At 38.7% G+C, this 21,539-nt stretch overlaps 1 protein-coding gene across 15 annotated transcripts in view; it reads right to left on the bottom strand.

Moving 5' to 3' along the window:
- The window catches only part of ESR2 (estrogen receptor 2), a 51,399-nt gene that overhangs the window by 20,574 nt on the left and 9,286 nt on the right, over positions 1-21,539 (bottom strand). For 4 of the 15 annotated variants that reach the window (XM_080594011.1, XM_080594013.1, XM_080594001.1 and 1 more), the window contains 4 exons: positions 17,664-17,754; positions 14,157-14,626; positions 7,869-8,044; positions 4,930-5,046 (listed from right to left, as the gene is read on the bottom strand). In XM_080594011.1, coding sequence (XP_080450137.1) covers positions 4,930-5,046; positions 7,869-8,044; positions 14,157-14,626; positions 17,664-17,666 — 766 coding nt within the window. In that variant the 5' untranslated portion in view covers positions 17,667-17,754. Of the gene's footprint in view, positions 1-4,929; positions 5,047-7,868; positions 8,045-14,156; positions 14,627-15,057; positions 15,075-15,166; positions 15,572-17,663; positions 18,076-18,441; positions 18,629-18,665; positions 18,755-18,967; positions 19,050-21,539 lie in introns of those variants that run through there. The other 11 variants (XM_080594007.1, XM_080594004.1, XM_080594003.1 and 8 more) reach the window with 7 other exon arrangements.

The following is a 21,539-nucleotide window of genomic DNA, read 5'->3' as shown; positions in this document are numbered from 1 at the left end:
GAGGCAATAATTATAGACCAGCTTAATGTTTGTCTTAACTAGACAGAGATGTGGATCTGTCTGTGTAAAGACACAGCAATAAAACAAAGTTTCCAAGGTTAGGGACTGTTACTGACCTTACCACAAACTCCCTAAATATACTTAATAGCTAATATTCATTCATATAAAGGTAATTCAGGGAATTGGAAAAGTGCACAAGATGATCATTCTTCCTACTGCACTATTCTTATTTAGAACAATTCTTTGCATAAGAAAACAGCTGTATTCAGCTGAGAATGCTGGATCAAGGGCAAGACCTCCAGTTACAGCACCGTAAGCCACATGGGTAAGTGATCAGAAGAACACAAGAAATGAGACACATCAGTCATTTGGTTTGTTCAGCCCCGAGCAGAGCAGGCCGAGGGGAGGCCTCATGGCGGCCTGCAGCTCCCTCACGAGGGGAGCGGAGGGGCAGGCGCTGAGCTCTGCTCTCTGGGGACAGCGACAGGACCCGAGGGCACGGCATGGAGCTGGGACAGGGGAGGGTCAGGCTGGGTGTGAGGGAAAGGTTCTGCACCCAGAGGGTGGTCGGGCACTGGGACAGGCTCCCCACGGCAGTGGGCACGGCCCTGAGCCTGACAGAATTCAAGAAGCACTTGGACAATGGTCTGATGGTCTGATTTTTGGGTGGTCCTGTGTGGAGCCGGGAGGTGGACTCCATGGACCTTGTGGGTCTCTTATGACTCGGGGTATTCTATGTTAGCTTATTATAATGAGTCAGTTGTTCACTCAACCATGAATAAATCACAACAGGTATTATTGGCAGTAGAACACACCCTTTTTAAATCAACACATTCTTTACAAATTCTTTGAAAATTGCAAATGTCTGTCTGATATGGTGGGCATGTTGCTCTTAACATTGATTTTGGTCCCTGGCAACTGCTTACGTAACTAGCCAGTTCAGCAGGAATTGCAGAATCTACCGCTGAATATATTATAATCAGTTTATAAGTGTTTGAGCTTAAAACTTTCTGTTCTCAAGTATACATTAGTAAACCATTATCACTCAAATCACCTTTGAAAGCAAATGCAAGTGTTCTGGTGAATATGCCTGTATTCATAGAGCAGGCCTACTGACAAAGAAGCTGCTGTCTGCCATGGACATACGAGAACAAGAGCTGAAATTGCAATGGTTTCTAAAATAGCTAAAATACAATTAATACATCTGATGTCCAGAGAATGCCTCGAAACATTTTTCCCCATTTACTTTCTACGTGAAAAGCAATTTACAGTATTTCAAAGTGCTATCTAGAAACTGCATGCAGCAGACAAATACAAGAGGAAAAGAGCTAAACCCTGAACTTCACATTTCGTATGACCCCGCATAGAAGTCTTTTTTTTTTTTTTCTGCAAACTTATGGAATGGTGCCAGTATTCACGGCAGTATCTATCCATCAGTTTTTAGTATGGCCCCTCAGCTTCCACATTTTGTTGGGAAGGGTGCAAAACCAATCTTTGTTTGGAAAAGTAAGTCTAGTCCAACAGGGACAACAGGGAAACTGAAGTCTTCTTATGGAAGAATGTTTGTTCGAGCCTCAGGAAGCAAAAAAAGAAAAGCAGTGGTCCAGCTGCTCACAGAGTGGCTATAGCAAAGTGATGAAGCAACTCCTCTCTTTTTTACTGCCCCGGGCCATCAGCCTAGTCCACTTCAGGATCCTCAGGTAAACACCAGAAAGCTCTAAGAGAAGATCTGCTTTATCCTGATCAATTTTATTCAAATTTGCAGAGCAGAATTTACTTCTAATAAATGTGTACTAATTCTGTTTTCCTTGTTCCTGGTGACAGTGCTTTGCAATTAGTTTTCTACCATTGCTCCTAATGCCAAAATTTGCAGCAGTTTTCTTGATTGGAACAGTAGGCAACACAAACTTCCTGCAGAGAAATTTACAGATGCAGCGTCTGAGACCCTGTGCTTTTGGAAGTGGTGGTGTATGTTCTGTTAGAAAATCCATTATCACCTTGATATTAAGCACCTCCAAGCTAGCCTCTTCTGAAATACCTGTGGCTTGTCAAGTTGACTTCTCTATGTTTATGAATACAATGACACCCAAGAGAATTTCAGACCAGGAAACTCCAAAGCAACGTTTTCCTACTACCTCCCACTGTTTTAAAGATGGCATATACTACCCAAGTGCATTTACCCGCAGAAACATATGTGAATATATAAACACACACTTTTTTTTTTTTTTTGGCCAAGCCATCCATTGATAATACACAAAATGAGGATTTGAAGATTTCATGCAAACAGTGCAGAGTTTATGGCAAGCTTTCATGAACTGGCAAAGCGGTAATTGAGGCTCTTTTATCACTTCTGCTGGACAACAAGTCTCTGCTGAGTAAATATGCTTTTACAAACCATTCTATCCTGTGCAGGGTTTTAGCAGCAGTGAACCCATGCATTCACTAAGTGACCTGGGAAAAGCACAGACTTGGGAAAAGCCTTCATTAAAAAGAAAATGTACTCTTTTAGGGCTTTCTACAGTACAAAAGTGGTATTAAAGCATGTCTCTAAGAAGAAAAAATTTGAAAGATAATCACTCTGATCTGCAGGAAGTGTCATTTATGTTTCATGCAAGGAATAACAGTCTTAAAATCTGTCTCATTTAAATGTCTGTCATTCACAGATGCCTCTTAACTCATCAGGTAATTCATGCAATTCTGCTTCAATTAGCAAACATGTAATTTTTATATTCCTTTTTTTTCAAATTAAATTCTAAAGATTCTTAAATTATATTCTCAAGATTCTCGGATTTCAGTGCTACTGAAACTAATTAGAAAACTAATTATTTTAAAAATATAACTCCTGTTACTTATTATATTAAATATATTAGATATAATAGACACATCTATTATATTTAATATAAAAATGAAGACATTTATAAGTTTCAAAGTGTCATTAATGTACTATAAACATATTGTAGGGAAAAATGTTTATGATTATGTGACAAGATTAAAAGGAACATGGACCAAGACATAATTACATATTATCATCTTTTATTACTTGTAATACCTTAGCATCTATGACGCCTAATCACAAACCAGGACTTCCTGGACAATAAGAATAAAAGGATTAATTTAAGGAAAGCATTGTGGAGAACCATCTTATAATATTATAGTAGAATCAATCTTTTCAAAAGCTCTCCAAATCCAATGCTGAATCATGATAGAAAACACTCTCAGAGAGACTTACGCATTGAGTAAAATTCTCAGTCATAAAGATGAACAAATGATACCAACATTACTCAGAAATTAAAGCTTCAAAAGGCGTCTTCTTTGCAAGGGTATGGCTTTCTTTTATGGAGGCCAGACAGCAAAGGTAGCTAAGAACTTACTAATGAAAAACAATGACAAAGCTAAGATGCATCATCGCTGCAGAAGATAGGAACTTCATTTAGAAAGACCTAGCTGACTTGAGCAACAGAAACTAAACGTGCTTCAGGAGTACAAAAGTAATACAAGGAACAATTGAAACTGTTGCTCTAAGCTGGGAGTTATCAGCTAGAAATGAACAAGGAGGCTGCAATCGTAACAGCTCATTGAATGATTATGAACTGTCAGCATGATGCAACCAGTGAAAAAGGCAAACAGGATCCTGGGCTGCATGCAGAGAAAACCTCCTGCAGGAACAGATAAGTTTTAATGCTATTACAGTGAGGAGAGTTCACAGGAATATCTTCCATGATTCTGGTCACCCAAGTGCAAAATGGATTATTCCAAACTAGAGCATATTGAGGGACAAGCTACCCTAACTTCCAAAAATCTGTCTACTGTCCTATTTTACAAGAAGAGGAAATTGCTTGGTTTATTTAGCATAATAAAAGAAGGTTGTGAGAGGATATGACTGTAGTCCATAAATACAACTAGAGCATTAACAATAAAGAAAAGAGCCTCTAAGCTACAAGACATCGTTGCCACAAAAATAAATGGGCATTAACCATCCAGCAATAAATGCAGACTGGTATTCACAAGAATATTCTTAATGAAAGAAATAATATTCTGCAAACAGACTTCAGATCAAAGCAGTGGGAGAGTGAAAACACTGTCTAGCCTTGAAATAGAAATAGGTATCTGCATTAAATGGGACAAAATAAGATGCATGTCTGCAAATCACCAAGGACCAGACACAGTGACCTTGCCCTTTCCACTCTAGTTTTTCTATGTAATGTTTTCCCAGCCTATTTCTGATATGTACACTGGGGAAACTATAAGAAGCAACAATAGTTTGTTCTTTATAAGACATGTACTCAAGCTGCAGAACTCCTTGCTATGGGATGTTGTAGGTGCTAGGACTTTTCAAGGCTAAAAGCAGGACACTGTACAAATTACTATTTGATTTTTCTTTTGAGGTCTATTAAAATTAAGAAACCTCTTCTGTCCTCAAAGTTTTCAGCAGTAGCTTCACTTAGCTGTTAGTCTCACTCTTCCCTCAACATTCACGCTGTCACCACTGGAGGCAGGATACTGGGCTAATTTACTACTGTTCTGATGCCGTGCTGCTGTTCTCTCATTACATTCAAACAAAGAACACAGTACAGGCTCATCTACCCCATATTATAAGGGATTTCAGTTTGACTTGAGGCTCAGGCAGCAGTAGTACCTGGGTTCCCATTTTGCAGATGCAAATAAACTGCCTTCACAGAGTTCTGCAGAGGAGCTACGGTTTACCTGCATTTAACCTACTCCCTGCTCCTTCCCATAGGTTTTCTTCTGAAAATAAAACTCCTTTTCTGCTTTAAGAATCAGTGCATTTCTACATATAAAACCAGCTTAAACCTTGCTCTAATTCCCTTTTCATGCCTTCTTAGGATTCCAAGGTGGAGCTGTACAGAATTGGCTGAAAGAAAAGAGAAGTTAAAACCCAGTCAAGAAACACTGACACAAAAAACTCACCGCATTTCATCATTCCCACTTCATAGCATTTCCGTAGCCGGCATGCCTGGCAGCTTTTGCGCCTGTTTTTGTCTATTGTGCATTGATTGGTAGCTGGGCAGATGTAATCATTATGTCCTGCGGCAGAGTACAAGAGAGAAAATGTAACATCTCCATCAATCTCTATTGGCCATTTCCCATATCAGAATCATCTTGATTTGAAGCATCCCAACTTTGTCTTATACACATATCTAAGCTCCATTAATTTAAATTATGCAAATATGTATTTATGCTATACTGAAGATGTTAATCTGTGTCCTCAAAAGTAACCAGACAACGTAGATCAGCATTTACTGGTGACTACTAGATAACCAAACATCCTCTAATACTAACTCATTTTTGAAAATGGGACATATGCTCTTGTAGATGTTTACTCTCAATCTCCAACTTCTTATTGTATTTTGAGATTCTACAGATGGCAGATAGAAGATTTTTTCCTCTGCACAGTTGAAAATAGCAGTGTACACAGTTTGTCCTGCAAGATTTAAGGAAACTACAGCTCTATTTACTGAGCTCTTTCTCTCTGACATGGTGAGTTCCAGGAATGAGGAAGCCTTTGGAGAACTGACCCTAACTAAAGCTAATTAAAAAAGAAATAAGAAGAAGAAAAAAAAAAAAAGATAAAAAGGTAGCCCAAGATAGGAAGGCTAACATAAATTAATGCATACTGTATAATACAAAATAAAGCAGAAGCTATAACTGGACAAGTTTTTGTCTGATTTGCATCAGTTTCCAATACAGACTTTTTGTTGCCTTCCCTTTCTCTCTCACCTCACCCCACATCTCCCGTGCCCTCCCCTTTACATTGTTGTATTTCATTAACCAATAATCAGGTCCAAAAGTTTATTAATATAAGCTAGATTCAACTATGATCTTGGTCTAAATACAATCAAATCACCTACTACCAAATACTGGAAGTCTCTCTTACAGTAGTTACCAAAGAATACAAATAATATTCAATCATTTACATTTTGTAATCTTTTTTTCTCTCAAGTTGCTTTTCAAAGTTATTTTTTCAAACATTAGGAATAGACCAGGCAAAGATAGAGCAGTCTAGAAGTATCTTTTTTTTTTTTGTTTTGGTTTTGCCTTGATTCATGAGCAAGTCCAATAGTTCATGTCCCCAAGCATAATTATTTAACTGAAACATTGTGACTATTTCCTTGCAAAATTAAAATAATATTAGCCTTGAATTTTTGAACTGACAGAGTTTTAAAAAGAAGAGATCAGGTTACAGTTTGTCCTATTTCCTACTGGCAGATAAGACTGAAAAACAAATTACTGTTTGTCACTATTCACACACCATGGGGGGAAAGGAGGAAGAGGCTCTCTGTTGCACTATAATCCAAGCACACAAAAGTATAAAAGGGTTTTAAACTCCTGTGGCCTTGGGATAATTTTGTTTGCAGGCAGATGTTCAGAGATGTGGGACCAATATGCTATGCTACAAACTTAGACAAGCAGAGGAGACCACACACATTTGTCCAGTCATATCATTTAATACCAATTCTGGGCCTACCATAGCCCAATTGTTAAATGCTGGGCTGTGGTAAGCCCAGAAGTTTTTGATTTTTATAAGCAACATCCTTCATAACAACAGTTGCAACTGAATGCTTGATAGTGCTTTATGCCAAGAACTTGCTTTCATTTATTTGAATTACAAACAAATGTTACCTGACAGGGTACATTAAGGTGTATAAAAAGCCACAGTGGGTAACTTTTTCATGGCCAAAGCACATGTGAGCAACACAAGGGCAGGCAAATAATTTTCCTGACAGAAAACACTTTGAGATCAAATTCAGTAGTCATTTGTGATGATCTGGAGACAAAGTTCTCTTCAATTATGTTAAAAATCAAAAGAACTTGCAACAGTTCATAGAAATTGTTATTCACCCAAGCAGAACTTGCACAATAAGTTGACAAGGCAAACAAGGTTTGAATTAAGTTTGATTCTAATGGTGACACCAATTCTGCCACATTGAGCCAAAAAAGTCCACCTCAAGATTTCTGAAGGCCTTGTGCAGAAGAGGAAGGGAACATTACAGATCAAACAAGGACAGAAGTTTCTGTGTTAGCATCTGCAGTTAGTATCCAATGTCAATCTAATTAAGTTTCCCACCAAGAGGTCCCAGATGAGGCCAAAGAACATAATAAACAGGACCAGGGTTAAAGAGCTAGAGTGATTCAAATCTGCAGTGTGGTGCATAAGTCGTTGCCTGTAGGCTGTGATAACAACCATGGAGAACTACATCTATTTCATCCTGCAACCACTCAGCAAATCTGAATTAAATAAAAAATATTTGAGAATTTAAACACTGAAGTCATGACCTTAGATAGAGAGAACTATCAGAGTAAGAAATACTGCATTGTAGGCCTTAGGAGCAGGATGAGTGAAAAATAATAATAATCAGGTTCGTACCTAGTATTTACTACACATTTTTATATCCTACATACTGTGTACATATTATATGCTGTGACAACAACTCCAGGCAATATACTCTTGTCAGGAATAGTTCCTTGCAAGCAAAGTCTTCAGACAATTACCTACTCTGTGTCTGTTGTAAGAAATTCACAACTACTGTGTCTACTTTGGGACACAAACTGCAATCAGATTCACAGGTGTGCAGTGCCATCCCCATAGAGGCCTTTGCTGCAGGGCTCTCCCATGCCATGTATTCCACCTCTTCTCTAAAGAAATCATTTGTTTGTTCTGTAACGTTTCCAGATCTTGATCACATAAGAACCAAAAGATAAAGCAGTCAAATCACATGTTGTTCTATTTTCTATATGCAATCATGCACAAGGATTTTAGATCAAGTCACTACTAGATCAACCACTGCAGTCTCTCATCATATGAAACAATTCATCTGAGCAAAATTATCAAAAGCTGATTTACCTACCTTGAATACTTCTTTTAAAGAATGCTTTGCAGCCTTCGCATGACCAGACTCCGTAGTGATATCCTGAAGCGTAGTCACTGCAGACCGCACAGAAGTGGGCATCTCTTTTTGACCCAGGATTATTTGCAATTGGGCTTGTACAGTCATTGCCATTAGTTTTTCTTTTTAACGTCTCTCTGATAGAGAAGAAAAACATGTTATAAAAGAGTAAAAAATAAATCTAGCTCTGTCACAACTACATAAATCTAGCAAAGGGTTTCATTATTTTTCACATGAAATGTGAATCTGAGTCTACAAGATCAACTCATAATATAAAACAAAGTTTTCTGTTCAAGGTGATCACCCACATTGATCACCCTAACAATGGAAATGCTAAGTAAAAGAAAGTCCGAATACAAGAATGATGGAGAAACAACATCAATAAAAATGTTTTCTCCATTTAAGTTAATAAGATGCCTGCATTTCTGAAGTGCTGCGAATAGTTCCAGCTCATTGGAACTATTCTTAGCAACTGGATTAAAATTAGAACGGGACAATAACATGAAATAACAGCCAATTCCTGACACCAAGATCCTGTAAACAAACAGCAAGAGGAAAGGAAATAAGATTGTCAGTAAACCAGGTTTTAGGCATAGGAAACACATCCACTGTATACTTTCTGGACCTTGTTTTCTTGGTGGTTTTAGCTTGTCTTACCTTCTTGGTCAATACAGTTTCTAGCTAGAGAGAAAATACTGTCATGTGCAAACTCTCAGCGCAGTCTGATAAAAGGGAAGCTGTAGAGTGAACTTAACGGTACACACTTAAGCTCAGAGGCACAAACTAGGAATTGCAGAGTTCTACTGCCTTCCAGCAGTATTAAAGAGAAGAAACTTCAGTTTGAATAAGACAGCAGGTGGCACAATCTGTGACTTGTGAAGAATACGCTCCAGAGCAGAAGAAACCTGTTCACCAACGAGAGCAAGTTTAAACAGAACAGCAGAAATATGTTGAAAGTGCTATTGAAGAGGCTTTAACTAACATGTTAAAAGTAGACTTTGTGCCGGTTTCATGACAGGAGGTAAGAATAAACACACCCACATGCCAATGAAAAATCATTGAGTTTACAAGTATTTGAGGAGAGCATGCCACAATTTTCTGGTAGAAGATTCAGAAATGAAAAAAGCAATTCCAAAACAGGAAAGTTACAGTATTTATTGAAGAAATAAGTTACTGCAAGCTTCTTTAAACAACAGTAATAATAATCCTTTTTAAACGTTCATTTATTCAGATATTACAGGAAATAATGGTGTTTAGATGTTTAATGACCCTGGTCTCTGGTTACACACACAGTTAATGAATTTCTCAATCACTAAATATTTCCCCTTCTGCCACACTAGGAAGCCCAATGTGGAGAAACTCTCCCCTAGAATAAAGGAGCTGTATCACACATACCTAACGTGCTGCTAAAGCAAAGAGGAAAACATATTGCTATTCCTTTCCATTTCCCTGTATTTGGAAGAAAAAGTAATTTGGCATTTCACTTTAGTAGCAGAGTTGTATTTTTAAGCTGTACTTGGGAATCAAGATCCAATTGTGAGAATCAGAAGAAAATCTGTATCAGCTTGAGAGCATCTCAGTGACTGACTGATATGCTGTAGCAAACTATGTTTATTGCCCTTGTTAAAGAGCAGAGATGCTATGGATGAAAACACAGAAAAAAGTACACATTGTAACATCTCACCAAGGAGTGCTGCTTGTTACCTTCCAGTCATTGCGAGTGTTTCATTCTCTAGAAAGAAGCGTCAGCCACCCCGCACACATGCGAGCTACGTGACTTCCACAGGCTGTGGCAAACAGCTTGCACGCAGAGCAGCAGTCTGGAACAAATCCCTCCCGCAGGCTCAACGGGCATGAAATCTGCTCATCGGCAATAGCTGTGGCAGTGCAGCAGGAGGTTCAAAACCAATCATTTTGTTATTGTTGTCTTTAAGGACAACAGAGCTAGGAAATAGTCGAGAGTTTTAAGGTACGTATTCATTTCCCTGAGGACCTTGTGATGGGGCAGCTTATCCATACAAACGACAAAACAGAACAGGTAGCCTCACATGTGGTTAGAGGCCGCTTCCCATCACTTGTGTGGCTGGTGTACTCAGGCATGCTCAGCAGATGATTAAGCTGCCAGGTCCTCCACTAAAACTGGCCATAGTTGGCTGTGTGCCCACAAAACTCCTACACAAAAGGATGCAGGAAAAAGGAAGATGTACCCTGGCTGCTCTCTATTTATGATCGTGATTTCTATATAGAGAGATTATGTTTCCCTAAAGAGAACTAAGAGTTTTTTTGGAAGGTAACAAGTCAGCGATTTCCTACTAGTCATCAACAGTGACAAGATGATTACCCTAAAGGAGAAGGAATCAGCAGAACTATTTAGGTTATTCAATATCTATCACATCTCTTAATTCCTTCTAGCTTCCACAGAATCATGGAAGAACCAAGTTGCAAGTGACCCAAAAGGATCTCCAAGGCCTGAGCTCTGTCGCAGCATGTGTTTGATGCATATGCTACACCTGGAAAATTTTAGCCTAAATTCAACTTTTTATTAAAAATTAAGAACTGTGGCAATTAGCCAGATTTACTCACAGCATTTGTTGCGTGCCATGCTTTTTTTAAAACCTAAACTATTGTAGTTTATAAAGAGAGGGAGGAAAAGAAAAATCAAAAACGAAAGACACCTAGAAAAACAGCAACAACAAAAAAGCAAAAAAATTGTGAAGTTAAAAATTAACAGGCTAGATTTTATCATTTCTTAATAGGCTTCCCTCCCACAGGCCACTGGCTCATTCACTGCCTGGAGATGATTCAATCCCATATGAACATAAGCCGTACAATGACAAAGGCTGTATCTGAGACTGTTGCTTCCCATGCTCATACTCTTGCCCTGTTTAGCATGCTGGAAGTCCAAGGAGAGTCTTATAGTTACTGAGTTTTGCTCTAAGGAATTTAAACTTCTTCCTTTCTCTCCCAGAACATGTGGAATATGTTGGGTAAAAGTCAGCTGCAGAACACTTCTCAATCCTTATCTTCCTCAGTTTCTAGAGACTCCCTCCACCATAACTTCTGGAGGTGTTAATATCACAAAACTGTCAATGTTTATATCTCCAGAGCACAGATTCTGCTCCAAACACTGATTAATATGATGAAAATTGTGCCATAGGTATCTGAAGATTAAGGGACATATTATTGCTTAATCTCTAACTCCTTCATCATAAAATTGAAATGCCAATCCGTCACTTCAGAGAGTTTTCAAGATACTTTTGAGTGCTCTACAGAATTAACACAATTTAAAAAAAAAAATAGCATAGGAGGATAAAACAAATAATTCTAGCTTCAGAGCAGAGTTTAAACAATGCATAAATAAAATATTAGTGCACAGTGAACAAGGCAAATGTAGTTACTAAATAATTTGTAATCAAGCAAGCATTGCTGGCCTGCACAAACCTTTACTTACATGTTCTTTCTGCAATTGGTTAGAAGTACAAGGAAAATAGTAGAAGGGAGGAACAAATTAAGTTCCAGAAGAATCAATCTGGCACCTTCATTAAAGTTTCCTAACACTTTTTGAAAAGAAATATATCTGTCCATTTTAAAATCAAACCTTTTTTTTCTTTAATTAAAAACCTTTTAGTTAGGGCATGAAGGCAGAAATCAGTCTCAGACTCCCTGCCAGATTACTCCTAAATATCATATAATTACTCTGTCACATTCCTTTTCTCTTTGTTTCATTTTAACATAAATGGAGTGTTTGGATATACCAATTCTGCACCAACAAAATGTATGACACTATTTCTATTATCTTCACTAGCTATAGGACATACAATAGAAAGAAACAGTCTGCATCACTAAATTCCCATCATTTGCTGAAGAAACAAACAAACAAACAAACAAGGTGCTCTAAAGATTCATGTCTATTTTTACATGGAATAACAGTTCATTTTTGTTGAGCTACTGCTGTAGAAAAGGACCACACTGAATAACATTTAGCAAAGTTAAATAAAAATTCTTCTGTTTTCATATAATGAACTTATTTTCAGGGAACAGGAATGCACAGAATTCAAGTTTCTTATTTCAAGCTGATCTACAGGAAGGTCCAAATGACACAGTGATCAGCTGTAGCAAGGTGGACTACACTGGTTTAGCTAATGTTAATGGAAGTTTACACCCAGGGAAAATAAACTCCTCTCACAGTGAGACTTTTGCTTTATTTTTAAAGGTAAAATAAACTGTATAACAGACCTAACTATGTGGTAATGTTTTCTTATTCATTATTCAAACACTCTCCTCCCCCCTTTTTTCTTGAACTACAACACTGTTTAGAATTACTTACACTTTGCAGCATTAGTCTCTCCCTTCCCCCAGAGTTATTCCTTTAAATTTCAATCCCAAGAACTCTTCCTTCAAGGTATAAGTGTCACAGTCATTGTTCCCATGGCAATAAATACAATGTTCATGACATTAGTTTAAGACCTCACCAAAGGATAAAAAGAAAATACATCTTTATTTCAGGCCAGATATCCACAAGAAGGGAACTACAGCTCTTGTCTTTTGTGTTTGCATGTCAAATTAAACAATTTTTTTGTTTGTTTTACAACTCCTCTAGACAGAGGGGGTTACAATGCATCATACTGAGCCAAATGGACCACTGAAAAGGTCCAGATAGCAAGAAATATAATATTTACTTGTTGCTGAAAGACGAAGACCATACATAAAATTAGACTCCAAATTTCATTGGTTTCTCCCCTTTAAATAAAGTCATCATCATCAGCTACAGGAGCAATAGCCCACAGAATCTGTACAAGAGGCATAAGACTTAGTTACCTAAACACCAGGGTGACAGACTTGGCTTCCCTTCTGCCTATGTAGAGAGCATGCTGCAGAGCACCAGATGCAGAGCTCTTGCTGTTGGGTTGCTCCAGTTGCTGTCCCACCTTTGGTACAGCTTAGAACACTATCCTACAGCAGCTTTCCCAGACCTGTCTGTTTTGAAACATTAACCGAAGAGTGGGAAGAGTTCAGATGTTAGCCCCATTTATTGGGCACCTGCTCAGGGAAAGCTTTTGTATACTGGTGCTACTCAAATAGCCTCTCCCAATCCACACACCTACACCCGAAGCAAGTTTGCACTCCAGAACTGCCTGTTACTCTGCTGACTCCAAGGGCAGACTATTCAAGTGGCCACGCTGCAGATTTTTGCAGTCCACGAGTCTCAAGCAGACTTAGATCTCACGCCTCAGCCCTGCGCAGACAATATAGGGCCCACCCATTGCAGAAGGAATGTGGGTAGTAGCAAAAATAATGCAAGTCCTTTATTAGTAATTGAACTAGATTTTTTGCCAGGACGCACTGGTTTTCATACTGACAATCACTGATGAAGTTAAATGAGGAGCCCTGTGAATAAACACGCAATTGGTAGAACAGGAACAGCATCTGTGATGCCTCATGTTTTCATCCATAAAACAGCTGTTGTGAACGTGAATGGAGTAATTTTATCAGCTGATGATGTACAGATATCTTATGGTTTGTAACATCAGTGAATGTGCAGCATGGGAATACTTTTTGCAAATGGTTTTACTGCTGAAAAATTTAGCCTGTGAAGCTACTGTTCATATTGCCTTTATACAAAGTCAGTTCAAAAGAGCAACAAGAAAAAGTCGGGCTTTTTCAGTAACAACACTCTTCTGAACATGATGTATGCTATGGCATGACTGTCAATATTAAAAACAAAACAAAACAAAAAGACAAACTTTCATTTAAATTCTAAGTTCATGAAAACCTTTATAACTATTCAATGCAGAAAAAAAAAATCCAGGTAAAATGGAAATCAAATGGAAATCAAACAACTTTTATGAGTAGGAAAATAGAATAAACCTTTATTTATTTCACCCAGAGGACTTAATCTGCCAGAGCAAAATTCATTTTTATTAAAAGTAGTACCCAGCAGCCTTCAACTTTTGTTTACACACAGTAATACCTACATTGAAGGCATTTACAGTACTTTATGTCGCTGCATAGTTTTCTAAAGAGCCATTAGAAAAAAATCCTATTTCAGAAGTTATATTAAAAAAATAGCAAAGTAAGAGGACTGATTTGATGTTTGGTAGAGGTTTTTTGGTTTTGCTTTGTTTTTCAGACAGATCAACACATAGAAGTCAAATGTTAGGAAAAAAAAGAGAGAGAGAGACACTTAACAGAATTAAAGAAGCTGTAAATAATAGTTAGCAAAGTTTTAAAGAAGTGAGTGTTACTCACCTGGTCACAGGTAGCACTGGCTCCACTGGTCTTGCTTCGCACCACGGGCTCTTGGGTTGCTCCGCGTAGAGAAGCGATGACTGACAGTGCAGTGTCAGGGGGGAGAGATGGCCAGGAGCAGACCATAACACATTTGGGCTTGACGTTTGCCTCACAGATGCACTCTCTGGATCACCAAAGTTGCTGGTAATGTTGTAATTAATCATAGCAGGACTGCAGAACGCCATTGCAGAATATTCATGTCTGTTTTCCACGTAAGACGAAGGAATATAGATCGGACTGTGTTCTGCTGTCAATGTGGACTGATTACAGCTGTAGGGAACTGGAGAGCTGATACCAGCGGGCGAGTTTTTAATTTCTGTTTTATTACATCCAATATCCTGAAGTGGCAGCAACTGAGAAAAGTCCTTGTGAGAAGATGCACAGAGGGACATTTTGAAGCAAGACTGAAGTTTGTTTAAATATTCATCCTAAGATGTTAAGGTACAAAAAAAGTTGAATTAAAAAGTGAGAAAGCTTTGTCTTAAGTCTTTTCTTGTAAAAGCAAAAGGGGAATTAGTAAAATAGAAAATATAAACATATACTGTGAAAACAGTTTACATACCAAATACACTTGAACACAGTGTTCAAATTTACTACCTTTAAGAAACAGAAAACTTTCTAGAACTTCCTTAAAAATAAAGGCTAAGACACTTACTGAGTACAAATTCCATTTCAAAATAACAACACAAAAAAAAAATATCATTTGAAATCTGAAACAAAGATGCCGGTGACAACTTGGATCCTAACCAACTTGCTATGACCAAGGTAAAGCCGTTCTATGTTAGAGGCAAAATTACCCCATGGTGCATAACTGTGGAGTAAGCGCCCTGAGAAATCAATTATCTTCATAAAAACTCACCACCTCCTGCTCCCACTGTGAGCGTACTACTTCAGCCTTCCCTTTATTAACACAAGTGTGTAACAGCAGATATTTTGAACACACACATACACACGCACACACACTTTACCTCCCAAAACCAGAACTCCACTGCACACCCCTCTCCACAGAGGAGGAAGACAGGAAGGATGTCAGTAAGCAATGCAACTTTGTCACCGAGAGGTACTTGGATACAGCACCTCTGAACAGAGCCTTTATGAAATTGAAGCCACAAAATGCAGATATTTCTGAAGCTGACAACACAGACCTCAAGCAATTCAACAAGGTCAGGAAGTATTATAGTTTCCTGGCATTCTCTATCCCCTTCGTGACTACTCTCCATCCTTCCTCCTACCTGAATCAGCAATCAAGAGACCTTAATTTGCCCACAGTAATTATTTTCTGCCCAATTTAGGTATATCCATATTATTGGAGGTAGCAGGGGGAAAAAAGGAGGAAAAAAAAAAAAGTCCACCAAACCATCCTCCTAAGACATGACCCCTGTCCTGAAACCATTACTTTTATAGTAGTATTTTACAGTTTTTCTTTTTCATTCTTCACTATGGGCTTCATGTGCAATTCATTCCACCTTTGAAGACAGACATATAGCCCTCTTATAGCATGAAACACATAACAATTTTGTTTCCAAAATAGCAAGTTTCAGCCCCCAGAACCAATGGATAGTTTAGGGTCCTTCTCACTTTGCACTCTGATGATAAAATTGAAGATATATCTAGAAAGAATGAGGAACTCATTCAGATCATCTCGGGCACTTCAGACCCAGCTGCTGTTTTTTCCTTTGTGGGAAACAGGAAAATGAGTTATCTCAGCAGTGGTTTATGTCCAGCAGTTGTTGCACTGGAACTCTGATGCAGACAAAGCAGGAGAACATGACCTCACTTCTCACACAATCTACATGCCTTATTTGCCCTAGCCAGTTGCTTCACAGTCTCCCTTAAGGAAAAATAAAAACAAAGTATTATTCAATTTTCATTACAAAAAGCACTGAATATCCCAATGCTCTTTCACTATCATTTTAGGGCGTGGGTAGCCCAAATAATTTTCAAACAGAAAATGACGAAATTAAAAAATTATTTATTTTTATCTATTTTATTTATTTGACTATTTTCAGCTGTTACTATGAATGGGCCCAGCGAGCACACTGAATTCAAAGTGTGTTTCAAGCTTGTGTGTAGGTAAAGCTGTACACTTTTGGGGAACTCAGAGGCTGCACGTACTCAAGGTGTGCATGGACACGCTGCAGGAGCACCTGGAATGTTTTCACCCGCCCTGTCCAGCAGGAACTGACTGCACTGCGTCCCCCTGCTCCCCTTTGAAGGCCACACAATGCAGAGTAACCCCAAACCCTTCTGAAAGAAGGACTTGAGAGGCTTTACCACCACATCTCTGTTATAATCAGCTAGAGACATTCTGTTAAGATACTGTTAATAGCTTTGGCAGCAGGCAACTTGCTGTGTAGTTTCCCTCAGTCATTTAGAAAATACATGTCTGAACACTGTATAAACAGTGGCGAGCACAGAGCTGGTACTACATACTTTCATGAATTGAAATCAGCTGAGCTTTAAATCATGTTTTTCTAGAGAGGCAGTCCACTAGAGGGGTACGGAAGATAACTGTCCATTTAGCAGGAGTTTATGTTCTTTCCAAAGAACAACACACAATATTTAGAAATATACAGAGAACTTATGAATAGCAGCAGTGAAGTTTTAGAGGGAGGAGTCCGTACAAGCATGAGAAGTCAGTACAGCCTTCCTCAAAAACAGACTGCTCATGACTTATTTACAAGAGAAGGAACTCTGGGTTCCAGAAGGTTAAAGACAACTGTACTCACGGTCTTCAACAGACTGCAATATAGTGAAAAACAGCAGCATTGGCTTAAGATAATTAACTTGGTTAGCAGAAATAGTTTAACCACAGTAAACTATAAATCTACGTGGGATCGTGCCACTCACAGTTCCTTATACCCTGAAAATTTATAATGGGAAGCCCAGACCCTCACAAATAAAGTAAAGCTGCAGAAATTATCCAGGATTGCTCAGAAAGTCCTGAAATCTGACTGCTGGACTGTGGAGTTCTACTTCTTAACGAAGAACTACAGATTTAGGTAACCAGAGTTAAGATTTAAGGCTACAGAAAACAAACTCCACTGACCTCAATACCTCAGAAAGAAGCATGACCACATTTGAGCTGAGGATTACAATAAGGAGATGGCTAATAAATCTGTTCTGTCCTGGTATAAATACTCCTACTGTAAACACCATTCATTAAACTGAAACGAATTCCTTCATAACTCCTGAACTCCTGTCCCAACTTTTCCTCCTCTGAAGAAGAAAGGTTTTAAAAGCAAGACTCAGCTATAAGTATGTTATTTAGATCTAACCCATCAGCACTGCACTAGATCTGTACCAGACACAAACAAAACAGGTATCTGTTATTTAAATACAGTCTTGTAGGGAGACTGCAAGTGTTTCAATCCACTTAAGTCAGTTTAGCTTAGCAAGATACTGAACAAATGAAATGCCATTAAATAAATACTCAAGAAATCAGGCAGAATGGTTGACACTTACCATTCACAAATCTAGTGCACTAAGCACAGGGTTCACATCTGGCATAAGAGAATACAGTTCCATTGGCTCCAGCACACAGAGGATGACACCACTACCCATGAGGACGTAGGAACAAAAAAAAATGTAATGTCAATGATTTCCACAAAAGAAAAAAAAAAAAAGAAGAAAAAAAAACTTTTCCAGTCTTTAAACAGCTCTACATATTTAACTCGATGTATCTTGACAGTCACCATGCAACAAATGCCAGATCAAGCACAAGAATGCTGGTTTAGATGTCGTAGTCAAACAGATACATGGGTAAATAATTAAGCCATCTGACCGAATTGAACAAACTCAAATGGGTATATGTACGCTCAAATGTTGTTTATTGTGCATTACCTATATCAAATACCTTTTTTAAAAGCCTTTTATGAAGTAACTAATTTGACTTTTTTAGCTTTAGAAAGAGGAAAAAATAGGTAGAGAGGGCAGGCTGCCATGGTTTAGAGCCTGCTTGGAAACAATACAATAGCTTTTCCTAGAAAAACGCAACAGTCTGCAAGAAAACAGTAGAGCAATGGATGTTCTCAGGCACCATCCCATCAACGTAAACAACATGCTTAGAATTTTCTAGGCAAGTCACATATTTTGAGCAAAATTTTTTTTGTCATAGAGAATTAAGGTGACCCTTTTCTCTGCCAGGTTTAAATTAAAGCATGATCATTCTTCTTTCTGTTTTAATAGAGGTGACTCAGCAAACATGCATTCCACCACCCCACAGCTTAAGCCCCTCACTCACCTTGCAAAGCTTTCTATTAATATTCTGCCAAGTTAAACTTTGTGCATCTCACCACAACAAAAACCAAAGCATTTTCTCAAAAACTGATCGTTAAAGGGAAGTCATTGCTGATGCATAAAAAGGCACTTGTGCTTCAAGTTTTGTGGAGAACTTATTACTCATTAAACACAGCAGTGCCAGATACTGCCAACAGAAGGCATACAAGTAAACAAGTTTATTATTACCTGAGATGCACTAGATGCAACAAGTAGGAGACAGGAAAGCAAAAGGAAAATAAAGCTGTCTTTCCAGACCTCAGATGTCATATCCGTTCCTGCAAAATTAACAGCCTGTTTCCAATGAGATCAAGACCTTCTCTGAAGAAAATATTGCAGATTAAATGCATAGGGGCAATAACACGTTGAAAAACTTAAGCAAATTGAGCACCCTCTGCCTTGTCTTAGACTTTGTGTTAATGGGAACACTGAAAACTTCTAGGTTATTCTAAACATTCACAAATATTTCAGGGATCTGATGCATGACTTACACAAGAGGCACCAAGGGAACTAGGTTTGTTCCACCAGAGGAGTGTAAGGCTGAAGAAAGGTTTAATTGCAGTCTTCTACTACCTGAAGTACAAATACAAAGACAGACTTTTCTGAAGTGTGCAAACCAGGACAAGAGATTACAGTTAAAAATCAGTGCAAGGGAAATTCCAGTAGGACATAAGAAAAAAGTCTCCATAATGAGAATTGTTAAGAACATGAACAGGATACCCAGGAAGGCTGTGAAATCTCCATCTTTAGAGATACCAAAAAGCTTGGCTGAAAAAGGCTCTGGGCAACCTGACCTCACTTGGAGAAGGATACTGGATTAGTTGCTCTCCAGATGTCTCTTCCTACCTGAATTTTTTATGACTATGTTCCTCCACTACTGGAGGCATTCATAGAAGAGGAAATTCCCTTATACCTGTGCTGGAAAGAGTGAAGCATGACAAAGGATAATTATGCAGGACACTGGCCACCTTGTCAACTTTGTTCAAGAAGTGAAGAGCTATGGGTCCTGTTCAAGGATAACCACCATATAACACTTCATGTTACATGCAAAGAGCTGTCATATATACTGGAATGGAATTGGATCACTAGCAGGTATGTATATAACAGGAAATATTTTCAGATCTTGATTCCAACTGGGATTAAGGTTTACTGCAGTAATTTTAGCCTTTCATTTTATAGGCCCTTAAAACATTATCAGACCTCAGAACAGACTTAAGATTTCTGTGACTTGCATTTCTTCAGTACATTTCGTAAGCTTAGAAACCTACAGACCAGAAATAGAAAGCCACTGTCCAGTTCAAGAATACAAATGCAAACAGAGATTTCAGCTCCTTTACTCTCCATGTCATTACTTGAAAGTACAGCGTGGACACTCAAATACATATTGCATCAAAAAGAACATTTGAATTTCAGTGGCAAAATTCTAACATGCTTCATTACAAAAGCAGTATTCATTAAAACCATTACACAAGTAGCAATTACAAGGATTAATCCAAGGATTTTGTAATCACACTTCAGCCTACAGCAGTGTCATGGCAAAAGCCACTACACAGAACATCACGCTTGTCTGATAAGAACAATATTATTCAAAGAAAGCATATCCTTCTGATGTCAGGAAGGGCAGGAGAAAGCAGTACAGGCTAGCCTGTACCTGGGACTCGTGTTTCCATTGAGCTGGGATGAACATCTGTATCCAGTATCACTGAAGCACACTTTGGGAGGGTGTCTCAGCACATGCTAATTAACTTAGTCAATTCTTAAGAAGTTAATTCTGAGCAGTTAATTGATGGTTTGATGATCAGATCATAGCTCTGTGCAGAAAGCCGGGAATATACCAGTTCCTTGGGTCCATGAGGAATTGCTTTCTTCAGCCACCATTTCTCCCTTGATGAGAATGTCCTAGAACTAGTACAAAGGAACCTTCCTCCACCCCACAGTTTTTTAGTCATTACAAAAGCCTGTGGTGAGGGACATCTTTAATTTGTACGACTCTGCTGAGAAACAGAGTGCCAAGCTCAATCATCTGCCATCAAAAAGTGGAAATATATATGGAGAAATAGCCTCATTTTGTCCAGTAGGGCTTTTACACAACTCAGCAGGTTACTGAATAACCGTCTCTTAGTTATTGGCACGGCGTAGACATGAGCTGGCACAGGGGCTGTGATTCTTTGACTTCAGTCAAGTTCTTTTTGTTTATTCTTATAACAATTCCACGTCTCCCAGCATCAGTCTCTATCTTGACAAATAAATAAATCAGGAACAGAAAATACCACCACATTTATCCCCTGTTCCCACAGCAGTTCCCCCCAGGCCGGTCTGTGAGGATATACAGCAGGCAGACACAGAACAATGCCAGCAGCAATGCACTCGTGTCAGACAGAAATTTAGGAGAGGAAAAGGAGGGGAAAAAAAGTCAATATGTGAAGAAAAACAAGCAAATCAGGCAATAGGAATACAGCAGGAATTGATGCTTCCTATTCTCTCAGGGAGAGACACTGCCTGTCTCACTTTCTGAGGAAAGTATAGATGAGAGACTCCCTGGCAGCAGCTGTCCATCACCAGGCATAAAAACCTATGATGAGATTAAGAGCCCCTTGGCCAACAGACAAAAGAGTAAGGTCATAGCTGCCCCTAAAACCCAGAACCCTGGCAATCTACAGGCAACAAGATTAGGTAGGTGGGTAGACAAATAAGTCATATACCCAAATAATGTGAACCGATTTAGCTCTGCAGAAGACACTGTAACACCTGAGGGTCTGACCCTCCATAACTCCAAAACATGGGGTGGGGGTTCAGTTTGGCATGTATGCCAGCGAGTGCAGGATTTAATTTCTCCTGGGTGAGCAGACATGATGCACTGGCTGTTCTCTTGAGCATGCCATGCCTCAGGCTCCACAAATAACCTCTTGCTTTACAAGGCCAAGAAAGAACAGTGATAGCCATAGCTGCCTGAGGCCTTAGAAAACCCTCCTTGTAAACCTGCTGCCAGGGAGCCATTTTTCAGATCTAGGTGACCAGAAGAATAGAGAAAAAGCAGCAGACTTTTTCCTGCCAGGCTAATGT

Source organism: Anser brachyrhynchus, assembly GCF_964034855.1.
Source record: "Anser brachyrhynchus genome assembly, chromosome: 5".
NCBI classification, from domain to species: domain Eukaryota; kingdom Metazoa; phylum Chordata; class Aves; order Anseriformes; family Anatidae; genus Anser; species Anser brachyrhynchus.
Note: the sequence above shows the minus strand (reverse complement) of the source record. Positions and strands in the feature narration are given on the sequence as shown.